Here is a 23075-nt window from a genome sequence, read left to right as displayed (position 1 = left end):
GGGGGAGATCAGGCTGGCGGAGGAGGGGTGGGGGGGGCAGGACCACCTACAGCCAATCGCGACTCCCCACGCAAAGCGCGGCCCGCCAATCGGAACCGTCCCCCGGCGGCTCTCCGCCAATCGCCGCCTTCCATGTACCATCGGCTACGTCCAGAGCGTGGCTCGCTCCGATTGGCCGGGAGCTGTCCGGAGGTCACGTGGCTGTGTCCCCCTGGTCCGCTGGCCTTTGGACCCGCTGTCTGGTCGGCTTCCCGGGAGGACTGGGGGAAGAAACGGTTTATTAAAGGCGACTTCGATCGCCATCCTTTGTCCTTTAACAAAAAAAATCGTTGGGGGTGTTGGAAGGGGCTGGCTGCGATTTGCTTCCGGGGTTACCAACGGCCCTCCCGTTTACCTTGGTGACGGAGCCTTGGAGACGGTTTCCATGGAAACAGGCGAGCCTCCGGACGCTAGAGGAACATCTTGTCCACGGTGAGGTTTTGTTTTCTGTCTTTCTTTGAGAAAAGGTTGAGCGCGTCGCACAAATTTGTCGACGCTGATGGAATTTCAAAAGTACATTTAAACGGCACAGCCCGTAGGTTCCCCCCCCCTCCCCCAGTATTGCTCTCGGAAACGAGAGACTTACATTTGTATATCCAATCCCTCTACACCTCCATCTGCCAGGACCAGGGCCTCCAAGCCCTCCGTTTTTTCCTCTCCAGACGTCCCCAACAGTACCCTTCCACTGACACTCTCATTCGTTTGGCCGAACTGGTCCTCACCCTTAACAATTTCACCTTTGAATCCTCCCACTTCCTCCAAACCAAAGGCGTAGCCATGGGCACACATATGGGCCCCAGCTATGCCTGTCTTTTTGTTGGCTACGTAGAACAGTTGATCTTCCGTAATTATACCGGCACCACTCCCCACCTCTTCCTCCGCTACATTGATGACTGCATTGGCGCCACCTCGTGCTCCCGCGAGGAGGTTGAGCAATTCATCAACTTCACCAACACATTCCACCCTGACCTTAAATTTACCTGGACCATCTCTGACACCTCCCTCCCCTTCCTGGACCTCTCCATCTCCATTAGTGACGACCGACTTGACACTGACATTTTTTACAAACCCACCGACTCCCACAGCTACCTGGATTACACCTCTTCCCACCCTATCTCTTGCAAAAATGCCATCCCGTATTCCCAATTTCTCCGCCTCCGCCATATCTGCTCCCAGGAGGACCAGTTCCACAATAGAACACACCAGATGTCCTCCTTCTTTAGAGACCGCAATTTCCCTTCCCACGTGGTTAAAGATGTCCTCCAACGCATCTCGTCCACATCCCGCACCTCTGCCCTCAAACCCCACCCCTCCAACCGTAACAAGGACAGAACGCCCTTGCTGCTCACCTTCCACCCTACAAACCTTCGCATAAACCAAATCATCCGCCAACATTTCCGCCACCTCCAAAAAGACCCCACCACCAGGGATATATTTCCCTCCCCACCCCTTTCTGCCTTCCGCAAAGACCGTTCCCTCCGCGACTACCTGGTCAGGTCCACACCCCCCTACGACCCACCCTCCCATTCTGGCACTTTCCCCTGCCACCACAGGAACTGTAAAACCTGTGCCCACACCTCCTCCCTCACCTCTATCCAAGGCCCTAAAGGAGCCTTCCACATCAATCAAAGTTTTACCTGCACATCCACTAATATCATTTATTGTATCTGTTGCTCCCGATGTGGTCTCCTCTACATTGGGGAGACTGGGTGCCTCTTAGCAGAGCGCTTTAGGGAACATCTCCGAGACACCCGCACCAATCAACCGAACCGCCCCGTGGCCCAACATTTCAACTCCCCCTCCCATTCTGCCGAGGACATGGAGGTCCTGGGCCTCCTTCACCGCCGCTCCCTCACCACCAGACGCCTGGAGGAAGAACGCCTCATCTTCCGCCTCGGAACACTTCAACCCCAGGGCATCAATGTTGACTTCAACAGCTTCCTCATTTCCCCTTCCCCCACCTTATCCTAGTTTCAAACTTCCAGCTCAGCACACTCTCCTTGACTGGTCCGGACTTGTCGAACCTGCCTATCTCCTTTTCCACCTATCCACTCCACCCTCTCCTCCTTGACCTATCACCTTCATCTCCTCCCCCACTCACCCATTGTACTCTATGCTACTCTCTCCCCACCCCCCACCCTCCTCTAGCTTATCTCTCCATGCTTCAGGCTCACTGCCTTTATTCCTGATGAAAGGCTTTTGCCCGAAACGTCGATTTCACTGCTCGTTGGATGCTGCCTGAACTGCTGTGCTCTTCCAGCACCACTAATCCAGTATTTGCATTTGTATAGCGCCTATCGCGATCGCTGGACTTCTCAATATTCTTCAGCCCAACGAAGTACATTTAATAATGTAGTCGCTATCACGACAATCGAAACCCAGCAGCCGAATTGCGCTTTGCCAGCTCCCCTGCAAATAGCAAATGTAATTGAGTTCTGAAGAAGGATCAATGGGCATTTTCTATTCAATCGTGGGGTGTGATCACCACTGCCCGGGCCAGCATTTATTGGCCATCCCTAATTGCCCAGTGGGCTGTCAAGAGTCAACGACACTGTGGTGTTCCTGGAGTCACGTGTAGGCCAGTAAGAAGAGCAGTTACTTTCCGTGAAGGACAGTCAAAATTTAACTCTGCTTTAATTTAACTGATGCTGCCAAACTTGCTGAGTTTACCCCAGCGATTTCTATTTTTGTTAGCCAAAGTAGTAATCTGTCTGGTGTATATGTGTGTTGTTTGAGAATTAACTATTAGTCAGAACACCATATGGAGGTGGCAGATAAAGGGTTGAAAAATGTAGTGCTGGAAAAACACAGCAGGCCAGGCAGCATCCAAGGAGGAGGAGAATCGATGTTTCGGGCATAAGCCCTTTCAACTCTGGTCTCCAGCATCTGCAGTCCTCACTTTCTCCTAGGTGGCAGATAAAGCCTTAGTTTAATACCTCATCCAGAAGACAATATTTCTGGCAGTTCAATACACACTCACCACTTCACTGATGTGTCAAATCAGATTCTCGTGTTCAAGTCTCTGGAATGAGATTGATCCCATGAACCTTTGAAATAGAGGCAGAAGTGCTTCAAAGTGGGCCTCAGCAGAAATAAGGAGAATGTGAGGACTGCAGATGCTGGAGATCAGAGTCGAGAGTGTGATGCTGGGAAAGCACAGCAGGTCAGGCAGCATCCAAGGGCAGAAGAATCAATGTTTTGGACATCAGCCCTTCATCAGGATGGAGGGCTTCCTGATATTAACAGAATATTCACAATAAAGTGGAAGTAAGGGTCTAAGGATGACCATTGCTGATTGTCGCAAAAACCTATCTGGTTTATTAATTGCCTTAAGGGAAGGAAACTGCCATCCTTACCCAGCTTGGTCAATGTGACTCCAAACGCACAGCAATGTGGTTGACTCTTACCTGCCATTTGGGCCAGCGACACCTACATCCTGCAAATGAATGAATAAAATGTAGGGAAAAATTTGAATGCAGAACCAAATTGGTTGGATCTTTTGGAGACACAGTACCTTTACTATGGTTATATGAAGCTACTGTGACAGGTATGTGGCTTCATAATTCTCTGGGATATGTTCAGTAAGGTGCACCTTGTTTTCTAAATTTTGCCCATTTGTTTAATCCAGTTTCAGTTCGCAGAAGTTTCCTTATGGTTTCTTCTAGGATGTTTAACTATTAGCAGTGCTGGCTTCTGGGTGAGACCTTAATCTGAATCCTGTCAGCCCTTTGCATGGAGATAAAAGACCTTATGCCACTATTTCAAAGGTGAACAGGGAAGCCACCCATGGTGTCCTTGCCAGTATTTATCCCTCCAACAAACTGTAGAGTTCCAATGCCTCTCAGAATAAAAACTTAGTATTGTTTGTAATCTTCCAAGAATTGTTTGTGAATCCTCTGAAGGAGGCCCATTATTATTATCATTAGAAAGCACAAGGAGGGAAATCGGAAGCACATTTTGACAAGAGTTGGTACAAACTCAGAATCCTGTTTCCTAGAAAGCTTCTTGCTGTTGAGAATTATTGATGTTATCAAGGCTGAAACTAGAATATGTTTTATTGGCTAGGGATCCATTTATTGGGGTGGAATTGAGTTGAGGTATGTATCAATCACATTTAATTGAATTGGATGGCTGACTTGACAGGCTGAGTCGCCTACTTTGTTTCTTTGGCTACTGTGCTGTACATGATTTGGAGATGCCGGTGTTGGACTGGGGTGTACACAGTTAAAAATCACCTGGTGTTGTGTGATTTTTAACTAGTGTTGTACATGTGTTTGCTTCTCTTAAAAGTACATTATTAAGGGATGACAACGTCCCTTAGAGGTCCCTTAGAAGTACAACCACATTCGGTTTGCAACTCACTGATGTTTCTGAAGTTGAATATGTATGAATTGTCTGTTTATTTAGTTACAGAGAACAATGGATGCTCAATTATTTTTATTCAAGTTTCTAGATTTTTAGATGTTGAGGAAATCTTGGAGTATAGGGATAGGACCAGAATGTAGAGTTGAGTTAGTTGATGAGTGAAGGGATTTGATTAGATCTGTTGGCTGGATGGCTGGTTTGCATTGCAGAGTGGTGCCAACAGCATGTGTTCAATTACTGAGCCACCTTAGATTATCATGAAGGACTCTCCTTTTCAAACTCTCCCATCACCTTAGGCATGGTGATTGTTAGATTAAAACCACTATCAATTTTCTTTCTAATGAGAGAATAGTTCTCTGGCACAATGGGGACTTTACCTTTTACCTTTTAATGACTTGATTTGATGGTGAAGCAGGCTTTGGGGGCTTTGTGCCTGTACCAATTCTTGGATTCTCATGAAATAAAATAATTCAACTGACTTTGTATAAAGTATTTTCTTGATATTGCACTGGAATGCAGTGTCTAAGGGAATTGAAAATATGATCTTTTACCATTAGAGTGATAAATTTGCACTGATTTATGACAAAAATTTCTATTTTATTTTAGTCATTGTGAAAAAGCTGAAGTCATCAGGAACATGGAACCTGAGGTATTATGTCAGGAATTCTGAACCCATTTGAAGAACCATACTTATTTATTCTCCAATGGCGGAAATGCCTCAGAAATCTAATAAACATATATACAGTCAAGATTACTGGATATAATTTTATTCTTGTTTTATGCAATTTTAAGGGAAGAAAAAGCATAAGAAAAAGGAACTGAAAACAGTACAGTGCTTTTTTAGATAAGAAAAAGTGAGGAAAATATTCCAAAATTTTTTTAACAATGAGCAAATGTTTGAAAAACAGAACGATCTGTGGGAGACGTCAATATGAATGCCATGGTTCACCATGCCATAGTTTGCCATGTTATGCAGATTGGAGGTATAGACCACCCATTCAGGTAGTTCTCTGTTCAACAACTGAGGATTTTCAAGAGGAAAGAGATTATTTGGAACATCATGTTTTCCCTTTTCTTAATAAACTCTGTAAATCCAGGAGAAGTTCCCTTAAAGTTTTGGATATGCAGTGGACATCACATGAAGGACATCATCGCGCAAACACAGATTCCCACAAACTGAAAGTTTCACTAGATCTCATCACCAAAATCTCACCTTTCTTCATATGTATGTTAGGTCAGAAATATGGTGAATATTGTCCACCAGATATGGAACACTTTCCAGCAAGTGGAACAGATGCAGAAACTTTATCCAGTGTGGAAAGGAATATCCAAATTGCTGCAAGAAATGGCTACTCATGGATATTACATGAGAACTATCAAAATTGCAGTTTGCTGGAACTTCAGATAATTGAGGCAGCCTTAATGAATGACTCTGGTTTCAGTTTCTTTTATTTTCGAGATTCTCGGTATGTTGAAGATTTACTTCTGAATGCTGCACCAGATGAAACAGAAATGATAGAGCATAAATATAAAAGTAAAGATGAACACGAAAAACAGATGATAATGAAGCTGAAGGAAAAGATAGTCAATGAAGGGATACCTGTTGAAAGTTTTAGAACTATTGAAGAATTAGGAGACGTAATCATGAGAAACTGTTGCGATGTCATTGACAAGTTATATCCTATGGATTTAGTTCCTTTGCAAACTGGTAAGTTTAGCATGTGTTCTTGTATTGGGACAAGTACAATTCTATTCTTGGCTCAGCTATTAACATAATTGGCCATTGGTGTTATTGAAACAACTTCTTTCTAAAGGACACAGTTTACAAATTATTCTTCAATCAATGCACATATATTATGTGAAATTGGACATAGCAAAATTTATTGTAATCATATTCATTCATTGCATTATTCCATTACCAAAACAAAAGAAAAAAAAACAACATTTTACTACATTTAATTAATAACGCAAGAATTTTGTTTCGCATATATTTCTTTAGAAAAAATAGGGAGCAAGTTGAAGACATGGTACTGACCAAATTCACATTTTTGATGTTAATTTCTATAGTATGGGATATATCCAATATAAAAAGTCTTTATTCATGGACTCCATAATCAGAAGTGAATATGTGGTTTTACTTTCGATTCCTCATGGGGGCAGGGTCAGGTGTTGCCAAGCCTCAGAAATAGCGTTCTGGGATGGTCTGATATTTTCAAAATGAGGCCAAGTAATGGAAGCTAAAATCTGCTCACCTCAACGAACTGGGGAGAGCTAGAAGGTAATTTTCAGATCACAGATTGATGTTATGCTCAAAAAGATAACGATATTGAACACAATTCATGGCCAGACTTTTATGTGAGAGCTTTATTTCAGTTAGTCAAACTCCATAAAACTCTTCCTCCCTCTGATAATTAGCTCCCCTATTTATACAGCCAATTTGTAGTAATTGTAATGAGCCCAGCATCATGGAATATGAAGGGCTGTTAATCTAATCCAATCAGGGAGCCCTGGCTGACAATAAGGAGAGGAGTGTCAGACCTTCTGTTAACTCTGAGAGCTGACTGTGTCAAGGACTCTTCAAATGTAAATAGTGGGTGATTTGGTGATGGGATACTGGCTTCTGTAGAGATATTTCACTATACAAACCTTTTTCTAATTTAACCAATTTTTAATAATCAACCTGTTCAGAGATCTTATTACACACCTCTGGAGCAGATGGGACTTGAACCCAAGCCTCTTGGTCCAGTTATAGGGACATTATCACTTTACCACAAGAGGGCCCAATTCAAACTAATTAACTCTTCATTAATGCATCCATTACCTGTTTCCTCATTATGTTAGGCCTCTTGTGTTCCTTCAGACTGTATTAAATGATAACAGTTGGCAGACCCAAACATTGTGTATTATTTCACAATTGTCAGATGTAAGGCAAGGAGCTACAAAGTGATTATATATAGTCAAAAAAAGTGAGAAAATTCCAGCAGGTTTGACAGCATCTGAGGAGAGAGAAACAATGAATGTTTCAAGTCCAATTTGATCCTCCTTTAAATGTTAACATTATTAATTTCTCCAGAGATGTAACCAGGTCTGTTGAGTTTCTCCATCATTTCTTTTGTTTATTTCAGATCTCCCACAACCCCAACATTTTGATTTTATTTCAGGCCATACAATCATGTTTGTTCTGGAGAGAACAAATGTAGACAAAAAAGTGACTAACCCAGTTCCAGCTGTGGTAACTTTTCGTTGACCCTTTGACACTTCCCTGAGCCTTGGGGCTGTTAATTCTCTTCTGCTTCCTGCATTCTTCAGGAGAACAGCAAGCCTAGTCATTATTGTCATCTATTCATTAGGTTTGCACTTAGCAGTCTCCCCATCTCAAGACCCTTAATTGGTTGTTGAGGCCACCTCCAGCCCAATTAAAGGATCTGTATTTGAAGATAATGTTACATCAGTGACATAGATATAGTGTTGTGTAGAAAATTGGCAATGATTTGGAGTCATTTATGTATTTAAAACCAAACCAATGATATCTGCTACATGTCAGGGACAATTCTGTAAAGTGGCCATTTCAGTGTGTCTCTGGTCAATGGATTAAACTATCAGGTACATTGAGAGATGAAGAGACTATGCTTAATGGTTTCCTGCTGTACAACTTTCAGATATTTGTGATAATGCAATGATAGATGAATTAATATTGAATTGAATTAAGATGAAATGAATTTATTTTCACATGTACCAGGGCACAGTGAAAAGCTTTGTCTTAAGAGCAATCCAGGCAGATTATAGAGTTAAGTAGCATATGTAAATAAATAATAGGTAAACAGTGGAAAAAACAAAAACACAGATGGATGTTTGTAAGTCCATTCAGTATTCTAACAACAGTTGGGTAGAAACTGTTTTGAAACCGGCTGGTGCATGTGTTCAGGCTTCTGTACCTTCTCCCCGATGGTAGAGGCTATAGAAAAACATTGCCAGGGTGGGATAGTTCTCTGAAAATGCTGAGAATAATAAACAATAATGAATGATAAATTAATAAATAAGTATTTGCCTTGAGGTCTACTTGTTTTGTTCAAAGCTGGGTAGGGAGAAGTTGCATAAACTCATTCAAAAAAGCACTTAATATGCTTAAGCAGTCAATTAACAACAACTTCAGGACCAATTAAGGGCATATACCCACTTGAGTTACAATTTTCTCAACTCTCGGTGGGACGAAGTAGCACACCCAATTAGCAAACCAATGTGAGCTGCCTATCAGATTGGGGAAAAACATGGGGCAGTCCCTCAATTTCCTCTAATTTGCACATATTAGAAGGCAAGGGCTTTGGTTGTTGAGAACCACACCTCTTGCTCTGACCTCCGTTCCTCAATTGCCCTCACCTCACCCGCTGCAAAGTGCTTACCTGTCATTTTGTTCTTCATAATTTTGGTTGCCCTTCCAGGAGTCCTTCCTGGGCACGGTTTCTTCCCCAGAGACTTGATTTCATCCCTATTGCTGCCCTACAAACTTTTTGATTGGCGCAATATATGATGGGCCTTGCTCTGAGGAGACAACATTGCTTTCTCACCACATTTTGAGGAAGAGAGCAAGACACCTGACAAAAACAGAAGATTCCATCCAGTGTGTTACATAACCATATAAGTCAGAAATTGTTGTATTTTATTTCAAGTGGCAAAAAAGATCTGCTCTTTGAGAAGATTTTCATTTGAATCTGTTATGATTGGAATGGATAAAGTAGAAAATTGACTTTTTTTTGGTAGGCTATACTTTGCAATATTATTAAATATAAATTACAGCATATGATAGACCCAGTTTTAGTTGAATAGAAAATAATGCATTTTAAATATTAGGAACTGTTGTTGTCATAGAGATATACAGTCCATACCGACCAGATATCCCAACCCAATCTAGGCCCACCTGCTCATTCCATACACGTACCATCCTCTGCGTGAAAAAGTTGCCCCTTCGGTCTCTTTTATATCTTGCCCCTCTCAGCCTAAACTATGCCCTCTAGTTCTAGACTCCCCGAACCCAGGGAAAAGACTTTGCCTATTTATCCTATCCATGCTCCTCATAATTTTGTAAACCACTATAAGGTCACCCCTCAGCCTCCGACGTTCTAGGGAAAACAGCACCAGCCTGTTCAGCCTCTCCCTATAGCTCAAATCCTCCAACCATGGCAATATCCTTGTAAACCTTTTCTGAACCCTTTCAAGTTTCACAACATCTTTCCGATAGGAAGGAGACCAGAATTGCACGCAATATTCCAAAAGTGGCCTAACCAATGTCCTGTACAGCCGCAACATGACCTCCCAACTCCTGTACTCAGTATTCTGATCAATAAAGTTAAGCATACCAAAAGCCGTCTTCACTATCCTATCTACCTGCGACTCCACTTTCAAGGAGCTATGAACCTGCACTCCAAGGTCTTTTTGTTCAGCAACACTCCCTAGGACCTTACCATTAAGGGTATACATCCTGCTAAGATTTGCTTTCCCAAAATGCAGCACCTCGCACTTATCTGAATTAAACTCCATCTGCCACTTCTCAGCCCGTTGGCCCATCTGGTCCAGATCCAATTGTAAACTGAGGTAACCCTCTTCACTGTCCACTATACCTCCAGTTTTGGTGTCATCTGCAAACTTACTAACTGTACGTCTTATGTTTGCATCCAAATCATATATGTAAATGACAAAAAGTAGAGGACCCAGCACTGATCCTTGTGGCACTCCACTGGTCACAGGCTTCCAGTCTGAAAAACAACCCTTCACCACCACCCTCTGTCTTCTACCTTTGAGCCAGTTCTGTATCTAAATGGCTAGTTCTCCCTGTATTCAATGAGATCTAACTTGCTAATCAGCTATTGTAATTGAACTGCACAGCATTGGTCCAAATGAACCTTGATAGGTTTATTCTCTCTTTCAGATCGAGAAAGTTATCTAGAAATGTGTTACCATCAAGCATCTTTGCAGCGGCATTGCCAAGGTTTTGTTGAAACAAAAGAAATGAAGGAGATTTTTGGAATCCTGAACAAATTTGCTGTTTCCTTCCTTAAGAACGAAGCTATCGGTGAATTGCCAAAATCTGGATGTCCATTTCTCTTCAATAAAATGGCACCAAGGTACTGTGCAATTGTGATATCCATCAATGTGATATTACACTATTAATCTTTATGGCTTTATATTGAAATTCCCTTGTAGGTCTTTCCCCATTGTACTACCATTTATATATAAAGATGTTGTACCCATCTGTTTCTTGCTGTTGTTACAACGCAGTGAAGTATGCCAAAGCAAATCAGCACCTCGATCCATATATTGATTACATGGCAAAATTAAAACATTTGATGACCCTCAAAATTGCCTCCATTGGTACCTAGCCAGATGTTATGAGTAATCAACACTTGACACCAAGATTATAGATTAAATAAAATAGTTAACAATTTATTAATAATACAACAGCTTTAGCAAAGTAAAGTTAGGTAACAAGATAATCTTACGAATATCTATGATTTAAACTCAATCTTCTTTGATTCCAGAACCCACTCACACAAAGACTAAACTAGTAGACGCCATTAAGGGAAAAACGTTTTAAAAGGTAAAAGATGTAACCGGCTAATTCACTTAAGCAGATTCCATAATTCGTAACATCGCAGGCACATTGGATTGTATTTAGCTTGGTTTCTGAAGACAACCAGTGCATGCAAATAACTTCTAGTACTCTCTGAGAAATATTCACTTCTCCAAACTTCCACTAAATTGATAATGAGAGAATAACCAGGGTTCAATCAAACCTCTGGCTCAGCCTCATAAACAAATATCATTTGTTTATTCTCTTTCTTTTCAAAACAAGCTGCTACTCACAAGCCAAAGATCACCGTTCACTCTTGGCTCATAGCTCAAAACCAAAAATGATAAAGATTAAAGAAAATGAAGGTATCAACACTGTTTAAAATAATACCTGTTTTCACAATTTAAATTTGTTTTTTAGTTATATCATTGCCAATTACCAAATTTATATTCTCTGAGACTCTTTTTCAAGTATATGCTTCAAGAAACATAAGCATCTGTCCTGCATATTATCTCTAATGGCTTTATAAATCTTGGTAATGCTTGAGTGAAGGATGCATATTTATGGTCACAGAATGGACTATGGTTCCTTCATAGATCCATGATAATTTAAAAGTCACTTTATACGCTTTAGCAAAATCTCTGCCTTGACCAATATTTTCCTATCCTGTATTCCTGTAACTCATGGAGCCACAGTGCAATTTCTTTGATCAGGATACCCATTTCTGCTTCAATGAATGTTCCAGACTACTAATATGCAACAAACACAGTTCACATGACTCCACCACACCATCTTCCATTGACTAATATGCAGTAAATAAAACCATGGTTACATGATCCAAATTGATTAATGCCCTGCTGTTCTGTATGTGTACGAGCATTGATGCACACTGTCGTGATAATGATAGGAGGACCAATGGAATGTTGGCTCGTATTTCAAGGTGTAAAATTTCTGACTACAACTGTACAAGGTGCTGGTGAGACCACATCTAGAGTACTGTTACCACTTTTGCTCCTCTTGTTTAAAGAAAGACATTATTTCATTGTAGGAAGTGTAGAAAAGCTTTGTTAGGATGATCCTTAATGTGGAAGTATTGCCTTATGAGCAAAGGCTAAACAGGGTGGGACTTTACTCACTGGACTTTAGCTGAATGAGAGATTATCTCATTGAAATATGTAGAATTTTTAAGGGGCTTGACAGGTAAATGCTGAGAGGATGTTTCCTATCATGAATGAGTCTCGGACTACTCTCAGAATAAAGGGGTACCAATTTAAGACTGTGATGAGGAGAAATTTCTTCTCTCAGAATTGAGAGTCTTTGGAACTCCTTGCCACAGAGACCTCTGGAGCAGAGTCCTAATGGATATTTAAAGTTGAGGTAGATAGATTCTTGATCAATAGGGGAATGAAGGGTCATGGGGAAAACACAAGCGAGCGTACATGAAGAAAGCTGGATCAGCCATGATCCTATTCAATGGCAGAGCAGGCTTGAGGGTCCGAGCAGCTTATTTCTAATCCTCTTTAGTATGGCCTTAAAGTCTGATTTTATTTGTATGGTAGTGCAGATCTATCACAGCTAAGATCACAACACTGGATGATGGTGTGGAAGAACAATCATTAATGTAAATTGATTTTTCTCCATTCTCACTGGCAGGAAATGACTTGTGGATGCGGAATATAAAATGAGGTGGTACAGACATTTCAAAATAAGGGATAGAAGTATATTTGTTGATAATTTATATATTAAACAATTGGCGTTTTTTTTCCATTCTTAAACTTATTTCTAAACAACTGGATGAAAAGGCATGCATCATTTGTTTTAAACAAGCAATCAGATAAGAGTTCTTTATGTAACAATTCACAAATTACAGGGAAGGAGCAGTACTTTTTTTAAGAGACAGTATACAGCTGAAACCTTTTCAAAGATTAGATCAAGAACATTTGGAACAAGTGTTCCCTTTTATGATAATCAGCGCCAAGAAATCTATATGAAACAGTTTATTAGCTGCTGCATGGAATCACCTTGGCCAACATGCTAAAGTAATACATCAGATGGGAAGTGGGTAAAAATGGCTACAGGGCAATTGATGATCTCTTTCTGATTTTTTTCTCTCTATTTAACTAGTCGATTAAAGCCTGTGCCCAAGGGCAAATCTGTCCTATTACTTTGTGGAGAGAAAGGCTGTGGAAAGTCAACAGTGATCTGCAACTGGCTAAAATACTTCACACAGACAAATCCAAGCATTCTGGTGATAAATCACTTTGTGGGAAGTAGTTCTGCCAGCTACGACATCATGTCCTTCATGAGGCACTGTATTTTAAAATTACGCCATGAATATTTTGGTAAGTGCATGATTTTAATGGTTCATTGGTTTTGATGAACACAGCCTGTTCATAATTTTGTCATTTTAATAGTCATGCTTGTAAAGATTTACGGACCTTGTTAAGATCTATTATTTGTCAGTCAAAAAGCAGAATCAATGTGTTTCTTGACAAGCTCACAGACCTAGCCTAGAGTTGTAATGGCACATTAACAATTTCCCAAGTGCTAAAGCGATGTCAAAGCCTCCAACACTATGGCAAGCAAGCACATGTTTAAAACAGGCTGAGAATGCACCACTCATCACATTGGAAATAATCCAAGTGTGGCCAAAGTTAAAAATCATGCAACACCAGGTTATGGTCCAACAGGTTTAATTGGAAGCACTAGCTTTCGGAGTGCTGCTCCTTCATCAGGTGGTTGTCAACCACAGTCCAACACTGGCATCTCTAAATCATAAGTGTGGCCAAGACCTTGGTTAAATTTTACTGATATAAGTGAGAGTCCTAATACAGTTTCAAGCATCATACCAGGTTGGGGGCTGCAGTCAAAAAGAATAGCTCTATATGCAACAGAACCACTGGTCCGAAATACCATAGTTAGTGGACAACTTTGTCAGTGACCTGACTCCCACTGATCTCAGTGACACCATTCATGCTCATTTTAGATAGAAAGTACTCAGTGCTAAGATGACATGGTTCTCATGCTGTGGGGATACTGGATTGTTCAATATGCTCTTTGACCCTCCCATCTCTATTTCTCAGCACAAGTTAAAATTGGACTAATATTGAAAATAGATTTTTATTGTTGTCAATGAGCAACAAATGTGATGTAGCTCATTGAAAAATGAACAAAATGCTGCATAGTGAATACAAAACATTTTTATAATTGTATTTTAGGAGCAGAAGATCACCCTGATACATTCAGTGAAAATCCTGCAGACCTTTGGGTATTTCAGATGATTCACAAAGCCTTCATAGCAGCAATTAGTTTAAAACCATGTTTGCTTGTGCTAGATGGTGTTGATCAACTAACTGGATCCCGTGGGATGTCAGCACAGCAGGTATTATTCAATTAATGACAAATTGGTAATAAGACAGATTTTATGGCTTTCAAAAATAAGGACTCAAAATTCAAGATCATAATAATCCAATCTTCATATAAACTAAAATGAATGTTCAGAGGTGATTGGGCACCTTGTCTATTCCATTTGTAATATTCAGTGATAAGGAAATGAATGAGGAGTTTGACTCTGTAACAAGCAACACCTGCATAGTTTTTAACAGTAATATTTTAATCTCATCGTTGATGTGAGGAAGTTCAATTACAACAATATTTAAAACATAATGATTTATATTTTGAAACAGTTTTGAAAATGATTATAAGCAGAAATGTCTGTACACTTTTCAATAATTAATATGCACAGTCCATGCTTATTTTATGAAGCTTCCTTATTTAATCACATAAACTAATGTAATGGTATTTGTCTCTACAGGTTAAGAAATTCTCATGGCTTCCATGGCCCCTCCCAGATCAATGCAGGCTTATTGTGACCACTGCATCATCCAGCCTTTCCTACAAATCACTTTTAAGGCATAAAGAAGTACATATGGTTCAGTTTTTCAACAAAATTACTGATAAAGTCAGAAGCCATATCTTCCATCAGCATTTGGCCATGCCATACAAAGAGATAAATGAAAACCAAATCCAAAATATTCTGAGTAGAAAATTGAGCTCACTTCCACTTGTCCTGGTTATTTTGGCGAATGAACTTAGAGTGTGTGGAGCATTCAGAAATGAGACTGATTGTTTAGAGGAATATCTCCAGTGTCGTTCTGTTCAGGATTTGTGGGCTGCTGTCTTCAAACGGTGGATTGAAGACTACAGTTGGGTTACTGAGAAGAGAACTTGTAACAGAGAAAAAGAAATCTCTTACTCCTGTGCTCATTCTTCCATCTCAGGTGAGTAAATATGTTGTGTATGACAAAAAAATTCTCAAAGCTTATGGAGCCCACAGAACAAAATGAATTTACACAATGTTTACATGTAATTTGAGTAAGGTGTTATATAAAAGAATCTTTTGCATTATATAATAGAATCTTTTGCATTAAATTTACAGCTTTGTTTTATTTTGTGTTCTGATTTGTCTTTGAAAGCCAAATTCATTTCTTTTCCAAGCAATAGATAATATTACTTTCGTAGCATTTAATGATCAAAGATGGCTATCATTCAAAAAGTACTATGTTCTCACTTAATTTCAGGTTTGCCAAACCAGCAATGTCCCCTCACATTACAAACCAGGTGACCAACAATGTTTAATATGAAGTATTGTAGAGAATACCAGGAGCAGCATCAGGCATGCCTTATAATTGGCAATTAGAACTTGGGTTATAGATCCTTCCATGATCAATAAATCTGAGTAACACAGTATAGCCCAACAATATACATATAGAGAGAGGCCATTTGACTGCACACTTGTGAATGTGGTGCCAATCAAGTGGACTAATTTGCCCTGGATTTTGTTAAACTTCTTGAGTTTTGTTAGGGCTGTACTCATCCAAGCACATGGGGAGTATTCCATCACACTATTGAGTTATACTTTGTAGCTGGTGGACAGGCTTTGAGAGTCAGGAGGTGAATTACTCCTCATTATTCTCATAGTCACAATATCTTTCTGTATGATGGGGACACAGTGATAGAGTGGTAATGTCAATGAATTAGTAATCTAGTGCCTGAGGTTAATGTTCTGGAGACATGAACTCGAATCCCACCAGAGCAGATAGTGAAATTTGAATTCAATATTCAAAAAAAATCTAGCATTAAAGAAGTAAATTATTATTGATTGTAATGAAAACCCATTAGGGTCATTAATGTCATTTAAAGTAGGAAATTGAGGCATTGGGACTGGGGTAGGTAGGACTTTTAGAAACTGGATAGGTTGTATCTGTGAAGGATTGGGACCAATGCCATAGGGAGAGTAGTTGGGACAATTTAAACTATATTGGCAGGAGGTTGGGAAGCTATGCAAGGAGTCAGAGGAAGAGAAATCAAGGGCACGAGCAAAAGACAGAAAGGGTGACTGTACAGATTGAGTAGATTAACCTAGCCACAATACTGTAGAGGAGCAATTTCTATAGTATATAGGGCATAGTTTCTTGGACCAATATGTTGCAGAAGTGCAGTAGTTGATTCTGAGACTAAGGTTCTGAATCTTAATCAAAATCAGAAATAGTTAGAAATTCTCAGCAGGTCAGGCATCATCTGTGGAGAGAAAGCAGAGTTAACACTTTGGATCCAGTGACCCTTCTTCAGAACTAAATCTTAATGATCTAAGGTGTGAGATAGCTATGATGGATTGGGAAATGTTACTGAAGGAATGTGAGTGGATAGGCAAAAGCAAACATTCAAAAGGCAAATAAATGATCTACAAAACTTATTTATCCCTGTTGGCGCAATAGTGCAAAGCTAACAGCAGCCAAACTATGGTATACAAGGGAAGTTAGAGATAGTGTAAGATGCAAAAAAGAGGCACATAATTGTCAAAATAAAATAGACCTGAGGATTGGTTCCCTTCTAAACCTATAGTTTAGAAGGGAACAAAGGAGACCCAGGAGAATGGTTAAAAAGGAGCAAATAGAGTATGAGGTAAGCTTGAGGGGAATGTAAGAACTGACTGTAAAAAGTTACAATTGGTATAAAAAGTGAAAAAAAATTGTGAAAGGTGCCAGTGTTGGATTGGGGTGGACAAGGTCAGAAGTCACACAACACCAGGTTATAGTCCAGAGCCTGGCACATGTCGAGGTATATGGGATGCACAGAGGCTTGGAGTGTGTGATTCACATGCAGCTTCCAGTAGTTGGCGGTTGTTGTGGCAGGGTGTGGGATGGGAGCCATGTGTTGATGGAAAATTACATGAAAACAGTGGAGGATAATATGACAACAAGTTTACTTTGGCTGATGAATAGAATGGGAAGAGCTAGATAGTGTTGGCACAGCAGAGAAGCGAGGAAAGGGATGGATTGGCATGGACAGGATAGAATGACATAGAATGGGGATCGCAGTAAAGGGAGAATTGGTATGGGATTGGTGAATGAGATTATGTAAATGTTATGGTTAAGTGTGGAAAAATGGCAGGGATAATATATGACTAATAACTATTCTATGGCTTAAACTTAAAAAAATCACATCATTTGGAGCAAAACGATTTGGGAAAGAATACACACAACATTGATTCTGGAGTAAATAAATCCTCCAAAATTTCTACACCGTCTAACCCCACTGCCACCACATAGTTTCAGACTCAGAAAAAGAGCAGCTATAGTATTACAATAAAACTTGAAGCTAAACAAGGGCTTAGCCATGAAACAAGATTAATAGTTAGGAAGCTATTTTATTTGATGAAATTATAACAGGCATATTGCAGGGAAATAAGTTGTTTATCCCTCGCCTGATCAGATGTAAACCTGTCTTTTGAACTCAGGACAAAAAAAATCCCGTTTAGATTGAGAGTCAGAGACACATAGAGATTTACAGCATGGAAAGAGACCCTTTGGTCCAACTTGTCCATGCCAACCAGATATCCTAACCTAATCTAGTCTCCATTGCCAGCACCCGGTCCATATCCCTCCAAACCCTTCCTATTCATATACCCATCCAGATGCTTTTTAAATGTTGCAATTATAATAGCCTTCCACCACTTCCTCTGGCAGCTCATTCCATACACGTACCACCCTCTAAGTGAAAAAGCTGCCCCTTAGGTCTCTTTTATATCTTTCCCCTCTCACCTTAAACCTATGCCCTCTAGTTCTGCACCTTCCCCATCCCAGGGAAAAGACTTTGTCTCTTTATCCCATCCATGCCCCTCATAATTTTATGAACTTCAAGAAGATCACCCTCAGTCTCCAACACTCCAGGGATAACAGCCCCAGCCTGTTCAGCCTCTACCTATAGCTCAAATCCTCCAACCCTGGCAACATTCTTGTTAATCTTTTCTGAACCCTTTCAAGTTACCCAACATCCTTCTGATAGGAAGGAGACCAGAACTGCACGCAATATTCCAAAAGTGGCCTAACCAATGTCCTGTATAGCTGCAACATGACCTCCCAACTCCTGTACTCAATACTCTGTCCAACAAAGGAAAGCATACCAAATGCCCTCTTCATTATCCTATCTATCTGCAACACTACTTTTAAAGAGCTATGAACCTGCACTCTAAGGTCTTTTTGTTCAGCAACACTCCCAAGGACCTTACCATTAAGTGTATAGGTCCTGCTGAGATTTGCTTTCCCAAAATGTAGCACCTCTCATTTATCTAAGTTAAACTCCATCTGTCACTCATCAGCCCATCTGATCAAGATCCTGTTGTAATCTGAGGTAACCTTTTTCACTGTCCACTACACCTCCAATTTTGGTGTCATCTGCAAACTTAACTATACCTCTTATGCTCACATTCTAAATCATTTGTATAAATGACAAAAAAGTGGACCCAGCACTGATCCTTGTGGCACTCCATTGGTCACAGGCCTCCAGTCCAAAAACCAACCCTCCACCACCACCCTCTGTCTTCTATTGAGGCAATTCTGTATCCAAATGGCTAGTTCTCCCTGTATTCCATGAGATCTAACTTTGCTAATCAGTCTCACATGGGGAACCTTGTTGAACGTCTTACTGAAGTCCATATGGATCATGTCCACCACTCTGCCCTCATCAATCCTCTTTGTTACCTCTTCAAAAAACTCAATCAAGTTCATGAGACATGATTTTCCATGTATAATGCCATGTTGACTATGTCTAATCAGCCCTTGCCTCACCAAATACATGTAACATCAGGATTCCCTCTAACCACTTGCCGACCACCGACATCAATCTCACTTGTCGAGAATTCACTGGCTTGTCCTTACATAGTTGTTCTTAAATAGTGGCACCAAGTTAGCCAACCTCCAGTCTTCCGGCACCTCATCTGTGACTCTTGATGATACAAATATCTCAGCAAGGGGAGAATAATAGGATAATTATGGTAGGGGATTTTAACTTTCCAAACATAGACTGGATTGTCATGGTGTTTAGATGGTGAAGAATTTAAGTCTGTACAAGAAAGTTTTCTGATTCAGTATGTGGATGTACCTACTAGAGAAGCTGCAAAACATGACTTACTCTTGGGAAATAAGGCAGGGCAGGTAGCTGAGGTGTCAGGGGGGAGCACTTTGGGGCCAGTGACCATAATTCTTTTAGTTTTAAAATAGTGATGGAAAAGGATAGACCAGATCTAAAAGTTGAAGTTCTAAATTGGAGGAAGGCTAATTTTAATGGTACTGGGCAAGAACTTTCAAAAGCAGATGTTCACAGGTAAAGGAACGGCTGGAAAATTGGAAGCCTTCAGAAATGAGATAACGAGAGTCCAAAGACAGTATATTCCTGTTAGGATGAAAGGAAAAGCTGGTAGGTATAGGGAAAGCTGGATGACGAGAGAAATGAGGGTTTGGTTAGGAAAACAAAGGAAGCATATGTCAGGTATAGACAGGATAGATCAAATGAATCCTTAGAAAAGTATAATGTCAGTAGGAATATACTTAAGAGGGAAATCAGGAGGGCAAAAGGGGACATGACATAGCTTTGGCAAATAGAGTTAAAGAGACTCCAAAGATTTTTTTACAAATATGTTAAGGACAAATGGGTAAGTAGGGAAAGAATTTGGCCCCTCAAAGATCAGCAAGGCGATCTTTGTGTGTAGCCGCAGTAGGTGAGGGAGATACTAAATGAGTATTTTCCATCAGTGTTTACTGTGGAGAAGGACATGGAAGATATAGAATGTGGGGAAATAGATGGTGACATCTTGAAAAATGTCCATATTACAGAGGGGGACGTTCTGGATGTCTTGAAATGCATAAAAGTGGATAAATCCCCAGGACCTGATTAGGTATACCCTAGAACTCTGTGAGAATCTAGGGAAGTGATTGCCACAGAAGACTCCTTCACTACCTGCCTACCTCTCTTACCTTTCCTGGAGTTAATACATCTATGTGACTGTATTGGAACTTTTTTCCCTTTCTATAACTGCCATCCATCACATCCCCTTGCTCTTGTAAATTCCTCATTGCCTCTAACTGTCACTCCAACTCACAGTACTCACAATTGTAGATTTACAGCAAGGCTATACTTAAAAGTATTCACTTATCTGTTTCTGTGCTTTGACCTCTCCCAACAGGTTACTCCAAGATCAGTTATGAATTTCACTGTTTGTCAATTTTCCTAGTCGCACTCTGAAGTCCAGCAATACATGAATTCAACCGCAAAGGCTGTAACTGTGCAGGTTCACTGCTGTGTCAGTTATCAGTGTAGGTTTCTCTCCCTCTCTCTCTCTTCTGCACTGACCTGACCATGTGCTGCCTTTGTCTGTTCCTCTCCCTTTTAAAAGTGTTTTGACATTTTTTTCTCCAAAGTTCCAAAACAATGCAACAGCATATAAAACAGCAATTGCCACTCCTGGAATTCGAGGAAATCATCTCCAACACCTAAAATACCTCAAAAAAGGAGCAGCTTGTTACAGCCAGAAAATTTTCCCGTCCTCACTTCTTTATTAAATAAATATAAACAAGTCACAAGGTCAAACTCTTCAAATGAGACTTATATTTGTATTATAATTTGGAGGTGCTGGTGTTGGATTGGGGAGGACAAAATTAAAAATGACACAACACCAACAGGTACATATCCAACAGGCTAGCTTTCTTCATCACATGGTTGTGGAGCAGAATCATAAGACAGAATTTACAGCAATCGGATTGCAGCGTCATGGGATGTAATATTAAACAAATTTAGCTTAAATCTTTCATATTTTAGAATGATAATGTTAGTTTTGGTCCCTTCATATGTAAATCCCAGAACTTTTTTACAGTTACATTCTCAAGATAGCTTTAATCATAGGTGCCATCTCAGCTTAGACAATGCAGTGAAGGTGTGAAGTTAAAGTCTGTCTGTGTCCCAATGTTAGGTCAGACTGATTCTATTTCTACAGTGGGATTTACAGAAACTTACATCAATTTATGCAGTTTTTGAGCAAAATACAATGTAATTCTGCAAGTACAAATTCACCCCACAAACTTGTGTGTGTGTGTGTATGTATGTGTGTGTGCGCATGCACGTATGTGCAGGTGAGACTGAGTGAGTGTGTGCATGTGGGTGTGTGTATTCACCCCCGCACACACCCACATGCACACACTTGGTCTCCCCTGCATGTACACACATATAAATTTATGGGGTGAATTTGTACTTGCAGAATTACATTTTATTTTGCTGAAAAACTGCATAAATCCATGTACGATTCTGTAATTCCCACTTTAAAAATAGTCTGACCTATTGGGACACAGACAGATTTTAAACCTCACATCTTCAGTGCATTATCTGAGCTGAAATGGCACCTATTGTTAAAGTTATCTTGAGAATGCAATTTCAGAATCAATCAAAACATGGTGAAAAATTGCAGGGATGATGCAATCAGTAATCAGTAAGAAAAGGTCTCTGCATCTGGAGAACTGCATTTGGTCCAAAGAAATGATATTTTGACCTGAGAGAAGGTGCTGTGCAGATGCACCAGAATGATACTTGGGCCAAAAGGGAAAAGTTATGAGAGCATAGATTAGACATGTATTCCCTTAAATAGAAGATTAAGCATTGTCAAATTGAGATGATTACATTTATCAGCGTTGATATGGTTTATAAAGAAAAGCATGCCTAATTTCCTGGAATTCCATGTTTCAGGTATGAAGGGCTGGGTCGTTGACATCCTTTGTCTGCTCAGTGTATCTCGTTATGGACTAAATGAGGAGGATATCCAACAACTTCTTAAAGATCTAGGCTACAAAGACACCAATGAGATCAGTAGCTTTGACTGGGCTCTCTTCCGGACTGCCACCATGGCATGGATACAAGAAAGGCCAGATGGATTGTTGAATTTCACCCACCAATCAATACGTGATGCTGTGGAATATCTCCTTCTTGGTAAAAAGTCTCGTGCTAAAATTGGAAAGGAACATTTAAAATAGTTGTTTGGTAGTTGAAAGAAAAGACTAATTTTGTCAAAGCTTTCATCTTGCATTCATCAGGACAATTTGCAAGAATACCAATAACTGTATTAATTATTATATTACTTTTTAATTAAGAGCACTAAGGTATTTCTATTTGCAGAGATTAAAATTGTAGTCCAACAAATTTACCATATATATTGGTGTAAAAGTCAAATTTATTTAGACTATTTTTAGATTAGATTACATTACATTACATTACAGTGTGGAACACACCGACCCGCCGAAGCGTAACCCACCCATACCCCTGCATTTACCCCTTACCTAACACTACGGGCAATTTAGCATGGCCAATTCACCTAACCTGCACATCTTTGGACTGTGGGAGGAAACCGGAGCACCCAGAGGAAACCCACGCAGACACGGGGAGAACGTGCAAACTCCACACAGTCAGTCGCCTGAGGCGGGATTGAACCCGGGTCTCTGGCGCTGTGAGGCAACAGTGCTAACCACTGTGTCACCGTGTCGCCCACAAAAGGTTCAATTTATAGGGTTCAATTTATAGGGTTTGTCTAATACAAGGTCACGAGTTTTGAGGGGCTGAAATTCATGCTGTCGCTTGAAATACCGTTTAAGTAGCGGAAGTCAATTTGATTGCACAACGAATCCTGCGTAAAGAGGGGAAACAGAATAAATTACAGTAAAGATAATTACAGGATAAAAGCAAGAGAAACAAAAATGAATCACTGGTAGTAGATTTATACATACAG

The 23075-nt window shown here is 40.3% G+C and overlaps 1 protein-coding gene and 1 long non-coding RNA gene across 6 annotated transcripts in view; one reads left to right on the top strand and one right to left on the bottom strand.

Annotated features, from left to right (window-relative positions):
* The first annotated feature begins 56 nt into the window (after positions 1-56).
* Positions 57-23075, top strand: part of LOC140457968 (putative tetratricopeptide repeat protein 41) — a 65167-nt gene continuing 42148 nt past the window's right edge. For all 5 annotated transcript variants that reach the window (XM_072551853.1, XM_072551851.1, XM_072551850.1 and 2 more), the window contains exons 1-7: positions 57-471; positions 5011-6112; positions 10328-10523; positions 13094-13311; positions 14188-14351; positions 14784-15249; positions 22043-22282. In XM_072551853.1, the coding sequence (XP_072407954.1) occupies positions 5290-6112; positions 10328-10523; positions 13094-13311; positions 14188-14351; positions 14784-15249; positions 22043-22282 (2107 nt within the window). In that variant the 5' untranslated portion in view covers positions 57-471; positions 5011-5289. The remainder of the gene's footprint in view (positions 472-5010; positions 6113-10327; positions 10524-13093; positions 13312-14187; positions 14352-14783; positions 15250-22042; positions 22283-23075) is intronic.
* LOC140457975 (uncharacterized) overlaps positions 22628-23075 on the bottom strand; it is a 46336-nt gene continuing 45888 nt past the window's right edge. The window contains exon 3 of the long non-coding RNA XR_011953420.1: positions 22628-22973. This is a non-coding gene — a long non-coding RNA (uncharacterized lncRNA). The remainder of the gene's footprint in view (positions 22974-23075) is intronic.

This window comes from Chiloscyllium punctatum, chromosome 32 (assembly GCF_047496795.1).
Source record: "Chiloscyllium punctatum isolate Juve2018m chromosome 32, sChiPun1.3, whole genome shotgun sequence".
Taxonomy (NCBI): Eukaryota; Metazoa; Chordata; class Chondrichthyes; order Orectolobiformes; family Hemiscylliidae; genus Chiloscyllium; species Chiloscyllium punctatum.
The sequence above is the reverse complement of the archived record's forward strand: the minus strand, read 5'-3'. Positions and strand labels throughout refer to the sequence as shown.